The 8,237-nt window shown below is 54.8% G+C and overlaps 1 protein-coding gene across 1 annotated transcript in view; it reads right to left on the bottom strand.

Moving 5' to 3' along the window:
- Nucleotides 1-7,592: 7,592 nt before the first annotated feature.
- Nucleotides 7,593-8,237, bottom strand: part of LOC141936873 (uncharacterized) — a 122,340-nt gene continuing 121,695 nt past the window's right edge. Inside the window, 1 exon segment of the mRNA XM_074854214.1 lies at nucleotides 7,593-8,192. Coding sequence (XP_074710315.1) covers nucleotides 8,020-8,192 — 173 coding nt within the window. The 3' untranslated portion in view covers nucleotides 7,593-8,019.

Here is an 8,237-nt window from a genome sequence, read left to right as displayed (position 1 = left end):
TCCCCCTCTGCTCTTCCCTGGGCTGGCACTGCTCCTCCTTCTGCTTGTCTGTCCCAGCCCCTGTGGGGAGAACAAAGGGGCTCAGCTGGTCCCTCTTAAGAGACATGAAGAGCAGCCACCTACTCCATGTCTCTGCCTGCTCGGCTCCCTCCCTTCCCTTCTCCTCCTCCTCACGCCCTGCATGGCCTTGCGTGTTGGTGTCGTGTTGTGCTTTGAGCCCCGAGGGCACCTGAGCTCCACGCAGCCCTTCCCTCGCTCCTTCCTCCTCAGGGGGAACACTCCTCACACTCCTCCCCTGCTCCGGCGTGGGCTCCCTCCCACGGGAGACAGTCCTCCACGATCTTCCTCCCACGTGGGTCCCTCCCAGGGGCTCTGGGGGGGCATCTGCTCCCCCATGGGTCTCCATGGGTGCAGGGCAGTCTCTGCTCCAGACCACCTCTCCCCTCCTCACGTCCTTCCTCACCCTCGCTGTTTGCAGAGGTATTTCCCTCCCACTTCCCCTGTTTAAACACCTCTCAGGGGCGTGGCCACTGTCGCTAATTGGCTCGGCCTTGGCCAGGGGCGGGTCCGACTTGGAGCCCGGGCAGCTTTGAGCATCTTCTCCCAGGAGCCCCCCCTGTAGCCCCCTCCCCCGCTCCCAACCCCTCCACACACAAACCAGCACAACAGGGTGCAGCCGGGTGGGTGCTGAGCCCCGGGTAGGGGGTGCTGAGCACCCGAGAGGCGGCAGCAGGTACCCTGGGGGTGGCTGGATGCGGATTCTCCATCCTTCAGGGATGTCCCTGCAGGTAATGGGGGGCTGTGCATCTCCATCCCCGGCCCTCTGGGGGGTTGGCAGGAGTTCTGCCAGGATTTGTGTGTCTCTTCCCGCTCAGAGGAGGGAGACAAGTGACTCAGATTCGTAAATCCCCACTGGAGCGGACAACGGTGAGACAAGTCTCAAAGTCCAAACATTTATTAACTTCCCACAAGGTACTAATTGGATACGGGGTAATTGGCTGAGTATATAATGAGTTTTGGCAAGGAATACAGTGTGCCTGGCATTGCTTAATGGTAGTGAAGGGAAAGGAGGAAAAGGAAAGGCGGGAGGTGGGGGGAATAGAGGGATACAGATCACTGGTCTGGGCTCCTGCATCGATCCCGCCCATGAGGGTTCCAGGAGGGATCCATCTTCTTCGCTTCACTGCACTCTCCAGCGCCCCACCTCCTTTTGCCCCCCCCTCGATTTATACCCCCTTTCCTTGGGTCCATCCCCCAGGTTGACCCAATATCTACATACCCCATGGATGGGGAAGGGTCAGGTGTATCATGGGATGATGTAATCAGCATGATCATGTTAGTCTTTGTTAGCATATTCAGGGTGTTAACTTTAATATGCATTTCGTGGATAATGAAGCAAAGGTCATTCAGTGGAAAGACGGCCCTTGGAACTCGACCAGGTGCCCCAGAGCAGAGCTGTCCTGTCCCCACCAGGCCCCCCCCCTCCAGCCACATCCTGTGTTCTTGGGGCAACCTTATCAGCTTCAACCTCCACACCATCCACCCCGCGACTAGAGTTTCATCTTGTCAGTGTTTGAGACATTCCTCAGCTCGGAGGGTCCCCACTCCCCCCGCTATCCTTTATCTCTTTCACAGTCTGTGTTTCTTGCAGGCCTGTTTTTACAAGTCATCTCTCACAATATGATACCGAATGAAGGGGACTGGGGGAGCATGTGAAGATCTCCCCAAACGATCCCCTGGTTCCAGTTAAGCTGGGGAATGAAATTGCAGATGTTCTGATTGGTAGCAGAGTCGCCCGTTCTGTAGTGACTAGTTGTAAAGGACCGTTAAGGAAGACTCAGGTAAGTGTTGGTGCACCAGGGAAAGGAACCTTAAGACCATTTTTAGAACCAGGGAACTCTCAGCTGGGGATACAAAATTAACTCAGAGATTCCTCTCTGTGCCAGAATGGCCTTTGCCATTGCTCGGTCGAGAGTTACGTTGCAAGTTAAATGCACAATTAACCTTCTCTGAAGACTCTGCTCAGTTCCATATTCCTCCAGAGAATGCACGGAGAGCCCAGCTATGCTGGTTAACTGGGAAGAATCCTGCAAAAGAAGAGACTATTCCAGACAAATTATTAAATGCGGTAATAGCCATAGTGTGGCCATCAGGAACGCCGGGACGAGCCAAGAATGTGACTCTGGAAAAGATGGAGCTAAAAGCAGGAGCCCAGCTGGTAAGGAAGAAACAAAATGCCAGCCACCTGGAAGCTCGGAAAGGACTAGACCCTATAATAAACCCTTTTTGGAAGGTGGACAGTGAAGGGAATGTCAATCAGAGTTCAATGCTCCAATGCTACTGGTGAGAAAACCTCACTCTCCTGAACACAGGTTGGTACAGGGTTGAAGGGGAGTGAATGTGAGAACTCCAGACGTGCACCCTGTGGTCCTGAATCCGTATCCCCTCCTCGCCTCGGTCCCGGACAGTAATACTGGTTTTACAGGGCTGCATTTGAAAGATGCTTTCTTCCGTATACCGGTGGTCGAGCAGAGCCAGACTGTTTCTGCTTTGGACTGGGAAAACCCGACCACCGGGCGGAAGATGCAGCTCTCTTGGACGGCCCCTCCCCACGGATTCAAAACCAGCCCCACGCTCTTTGGTACCAGAATGAGAACGGTGGCGCAGAGAGTACAAAACCAAAATATTGTTGCAATCTGTGGACAATTTACTAATTGATCTGATCGCTCTGAGGAGGGTTTAGAGGCCACACGCAGTTTCCTCAGTTTTTCTGGCATTGCTGGCAGCGGTTGGGCATCTCCCCGGGGTGGATCCGCTGGTGCAAGATGAGTGTTTGCTTCTGAGTAAAGGATTCCCCACAGTCAGAGCAGGAAGAAGGTTTCTCTCCAGTGTGGGTCCTCCGATGCGTGGAAAGGCTCGCGCTGTGGCTGAAGCACTCCCCACACTCCAGGCACTTGTACGGTCTCTCTCCCTTATGGACCCTGTGGAGGGAGATGAGGCTGGAGAAGTCCTTGAAGGTCTTCCCGCAATCTGGGCACTTGTAGGGTCGTTGTCCCGTGTGATTTCTTTGGTGACGTCTCATGCTGTTACTCCAGCGGAAGATCTTCCCACACTCGGGGCATTTAGAGGTCCCCCGCTTGGTGCGGGCCACCGGATGGCTCGTGGCTGCATGGGTGTTCTTCACGCCATCCCTTTGTCCCGTCGCTATCTGCTCCTCTTTGCTCTAGAACTTCCCCACCACCTGGGGTGCTTGTCCTGGCTCCAGCTGGGTGCTCGGTGCCTGCTGGAGAAAGAGAAATCCATTGCACTAAGCCATCCCCACCCACAGCTCCCCCAGGGCCTGGGACATCTCACGCTAAACCCCCAAGGACTCACCACTATGGAGGGCTTGATGATGCCTCCAGAGGTGGCAACTCTGCTGGAATTTCTTCCCGCAGTGCGAGCAGGGGTACGGTCTCTCTCTAGTGTGTATGCGTTGGTGGACAATGAGGTACGATCTAACACAGAAGTGTTTCCCACACGTGGTGCAGACAAAGGTCTTCTTGGTGTGTGTCTTCTGGTGATGCAGGAGGCAGCAGCATTCCCTGAAATTCTTCCCACAATCCTGGCATTTGGAGGGCGTCTCTCCAATGTGGATCTGTTGGTGACAGCGCAGGCTTCTCCCCCAGGTGAAGACCTTCCCACAGTGCTCACATTTGTACTCCTACTTTCTGGAGCTACTCCGTGGTTGGGTTGTGTCTTCTTGAGAGTCTTCACCAAATGTTCCTTTGAAAGAGCATTTTCGGGGTGTTCTTGGTGCATGGCTCCCTTGCGTATCATCTGGCTGCTGTTGGCCATCGTGCTCCACGTCCACCGTGGGGCTCTGGGGCTCCTCTTCGGGCCCTTGCAGCATCCCCCTCTGCTCTTCCCTGGGCTGGCACTGCTCCTCCTTCTGCTTGTCTGTCCCAGCCCCTGTGGGGAGACCAAAGGGGCTCAGCTGGGGGCTCTGAAGGCACATGAAAAGCAGCCACCTACTCCATGTCTCTGCCTGCTCGGCTCCCTCCCTTCCCTTCTCCTCCTCACACCCCACATGGCCTTGCCCGTTAGCGCCATGTTGTGCTTTGAATCCTGAGGGCACCCGAGCCCCACCCAGCTGCTCGATCACCCCTTCTCCCACAGGGATGGGGAGGAAAAATAAATCCAAAGGATGTGGGGGAGGAGTGGGATGACTCCCCCATTATGGGCTCGGGCAACAGACAGACTCCATCGGGGAAGGAAGAAAGAACAGCAATCGAATTTGAACACCCCCACCCCCACCAATGTACCAATGCGACAGAGCAGGACAGTGAGAAATACAACCACAGCTTCAAAACACCTTCCCCCCCCCCATCCCTTCTTCCCGGGCTCAGCTTTGCTCCCCATTTCTCTCCCTCCTCCCCCCACTGGTGCAGGGGGCAGGGATGGGGGTTGGGGTCAGTCCATCACCCGTTGTCTCTGCCGCTCCTTCCTCCTCAGGGGGAGGACTCCTCACACTCCTCCCCTGCTCCGGCGTGGGCTCCCTCCCACGGGAGACAGTCCTCCACGATCTTCCTCCCATGTGGGTCCCTCCCAGGGGCTCTGGGGGGGCATCTGCTCCCCCGTGGCTCTCCATGGGTGCAGGGCAGTCTCTGCTCCAGAGCACCTCCCCCCTCGTGCCGTCCTCCCTCTCCCTCACAGTTTGCAGAGGTATTTCTTTCTGGCATTCCCCTGTTAAAATCCCTTATCTCAGAACGCGACGCTGTCGCTAATTGGCTCGGCCTTGGCCAGGGGCGGGTCCGACTTGGAGTCGGGGGAGCTTTGAGCATCTTCTGCCGCGACCCCCCCTTGTAGCCCCCTCCCCTGCTCCCAACCCCTCTACACACAAACCAGCAAAACAGGGTGCAGCTGGGTGGGTGCTGAGCCCCGGACAGGGGGTGCTGAGCACCGGAGAGGTGGCAGCAGGTACCCTGGGGGTGGCTGGACGTGGATTCTCCATCCCTCAGGGATGTCCCTGCAGGTAATGGGGGGCTGTGCATCTCCATCCCTGGCCCTCTGGGAGGTTGGGGGGAGTTCTGCCAGGGTTTGTGTGTCTCTTCCCGCTCAGAGGAGGGAGACAAGTGACTCAGATTCGTAAATCCCTGTTGCATTTAGGGTGAGAATAAATTTGGTAAGAGATAAATCCCCTTGGGTTCTAGCCGGTCCTCAGAGATTAGAGGGGCTGGGTGGGGCTGGACTTATATCGCAATAGATGTGCCAATTAGTGCCCGCACAGCCCGTGTGCTGTAGGTCCGTTTGCATTCAAAAGATGCCACCAGATCGGGGAGTTCTAATTGACAAACAGCTGACCATGAGCCAGCAGTGTGCCCAGGTGGCCAAGAAAGCCAACGGCATCCTGGCTTGTATCAGCAATAGTGTGGCCAGCAGAAACAGGGAGGTGACAGTCCCCCTGTGCTCTGCACTGGTGAGGCCACACCTGGAGGGTTGTGTCCAGGTTTGGGCACCTCAATGCGAGAGAGATCTCGAGGGGCTGGAGCGAGGGCAGAGGAGGGCAACGAGCTGGGGAAGGGGCTGGAGAATAAATCCTGTGAGGAGCGATGGAAGGAGCTGGGGCTGCTCAGTGTGAGGAGGAGAAGGGGAGGGGAGACCTCATCACTCTCTGCAGCTCCCTGGAAGGACGTTGTGGAGAGGTTGGGGCTGGTCTCTGCTCCCAGGGAATTAGTGACAGAACGAGAAGGAACGGCTTGAAACTGCAACAGGGGAGGGTCAGGCTGGACAGGAGGGAAAAATATTTCCCCGACAGAGTGGTCAGAGAGTGGAATAGGCTGCCCAGGGAGGGGGTGGAGTCCCCATCCCTGAGTGTGTTTAAGGGCTGTTTGGATGAGCTGTGGGGGGATGTGGGGTAGGGGAGAACTTTGTAGAGTCGGGCTGAGGGTTGGACTCGATGACCCCGAGGGGCTTTTCCAACCTGAATGATTCTGTGATTCACGAATACCGTGGATTAGTGGCTGTCACTATAGGTGTGACCCAGCCCAAACAGCCCATATGCTGTAAATCTGGTTGCATTCAAGAGAAGCCATCAGATTCATGAATAGTACGGTTTATTTTTATGCAACATCTACAGATTCTTTAAGATTGCCTACGATAAATGCACAGACTGCAGGGTGGCTCTATAACACTACACAAAAGAAGAAGGATTGCAGTCACACACACTGAGTTCCTGGGTAATCACTCAGCTGTCGGATTATCGTCCCTCCAAGTTAGGTAAAAAATTGGGGTAGTATTTATCTTAGTTTGTATGTGTGAGTGGGTGGGACTGGTCAAGCCCTTATCTTTTGAGTAACGACGCGGTGCATTGTTTGGTGCCAGGGGTACAGCTGGTTCTGTGGGAAAAAAGGGAGGATGAGAAACAAGGTCAGCTCAATGCGAGGGGTGCAGCTGGGTTTTGTGAGAAGAAAGGGAGGATGAGGAACAAGGCCGGCAGGCTATTGCAAAAATCATCCCTTGAGAGAAAAAAGTAGAGCATGAGATAAATCTGTCCTTCAAATGAGTGAAAGAATGGGACCGCGCGGCCTCCACCGTGCTTCGCATTCTTCCTTGGTGCCACGACAAACACAAATCACTGGACCTTCATCCCGTCCTGTGCTTGGTCTGGGCGCCCTGTGTCAAGGAAATGTATGTTTTACGGATTTCTCACTGTTTGGCTTTTCTCACGTTTCCAACACCTAACAGGGACCGTTAAGGAAGACTCAGGTAAGTGTTGGTGCACCAGGGAAAGGAACCTTAAGACCATTTTTAGAACCGGGGAACTCTCAGCTGGGGATACAAAATTAACTCAGAGATTCCTCTCTGTGCCAGAATGGCCTTTGCCATTGCTCGGTCGAGAGTTACGTTGCAAGTTAAACGCACAATTAACCTTCTCTGAAGACTCTGCTCAGTTCCATATTCCTCCAGAGAATGCACGGAGAGCCCAGCTATGCTGGTTAACTGGGAAGAATCCTGCAAAAGAAGAGACTATTCCAGACAAATTATTAAATGCGGTAATAGCCATAGTGTGGCCATCAGGAACGCCGGGACGAGCCAAGAATGTGACTCTGGAAAAGATGGAGCTAAAAGCAGGAGCCCAGCTGGTAAGGAAGAAACAAAATGCCAGCCACCTGGAAGCTCGGAAAGGACTAGACCCTATAATAAACCCTTTTTGGAAGGTGGACAGTGAAGGGAATGTCAATCAGAGTTCAATGCTCCAATGCTACTGGTGAGAAAACCTCACTCTCCTGAACACAGGTTGGTACAGGGTTGAAGGGGAGTGAATGTGAGAACTCCAGACGTGCACCCTGTGGTCCCGAATCCGTATCCCCTCCTCGCCTCGGTCCCGGACAGTAATACTGGTTTTACAGGGCTGCATTTGAAAGATGCTTTCTTCCGTATACCGGTGGTCGAGCAGAGCCAGACTGTTTCTGCTTTGGACTGGGAAAACCCGACCACCGGGCGGAAGATGCAGCTCTCTTGGACGGCCCCTCCCCACGGATTCAAAACCAGCCCCACGCTCTTTGGTACCAGAATGAGAACGGTGGCGCAGAGAGTACAAAACCATAATATTGTTGCAATCTGTGGACAATTTACTAATTGATCTGATCGCTCTGAGGAGGGTTTAGAGGCCACACGCAGTTTCCTCAGTTTTTCTGGCATTGCTGGCAGCGGTTGGGCATCTCCCCGGGGTGGATCCGCTGGTGCAAGATGAGTGTTTGCTTCTGAGTAAAGGATTCCCCACAGTCAGAGCAGGAAGAAGGTTTCTCTCCAGTGTGGGTCCTCCGATGCGTGGAAAGGCTCGAGCTGTGGCTGAAGCACTCCCCACACTCCAGGCACTTGTCCGGTCTCTCTCCCTTATGGACCCTGTGGAGGGAGATGAGGCTGGAGAAGTCCTTGAAGGTCTTCCCGCAATCTGGGCACTTGTAGGGTTGTTCTCCCATGTGAATTCTTTGGTGACATCTCATGCTGTTACTCCAGCGGAAGATCTTCCCACACTCAGGGCATTTGGAGGTCCCCCGCTTGGCACGGGGCATCAGCTTGCTCGTGGCTGCATGGGTGTTCTTCACGCCATCCCCTTGTCCCGTTGGTGTCTGCTCCTCCTTGCTCTCCAACTTCTCCTCCAGCACCGGGGGTGCTTGTCCTGGCTCCAGCTGGGTGCTCGGTGCCTGCTGGAGAAAGACAATCCTTTGCCCCAACTCAGGAACCTCCCTGCA

This window comes from Strix uralensis, chromosome 35 (assembly GCF_047716275.1).
Source record: "Strix uralensis isolate ZFMK-TIS-50842 chromosome 35, bStrUra1, whole genome shotgun sequence".
NCBI classification, from domain to species: domain Eukaryota; kingdom Metazoa; phylum Chordata; class Aves; order Strigiformes; family Strigidae; genus Strix; species Strix uralensis.
The sequence above is the reverse complement of the archived record's forward strand: the minus strand, read 5'-3'. Positions and strand labels throughout refer to the sequence as shown.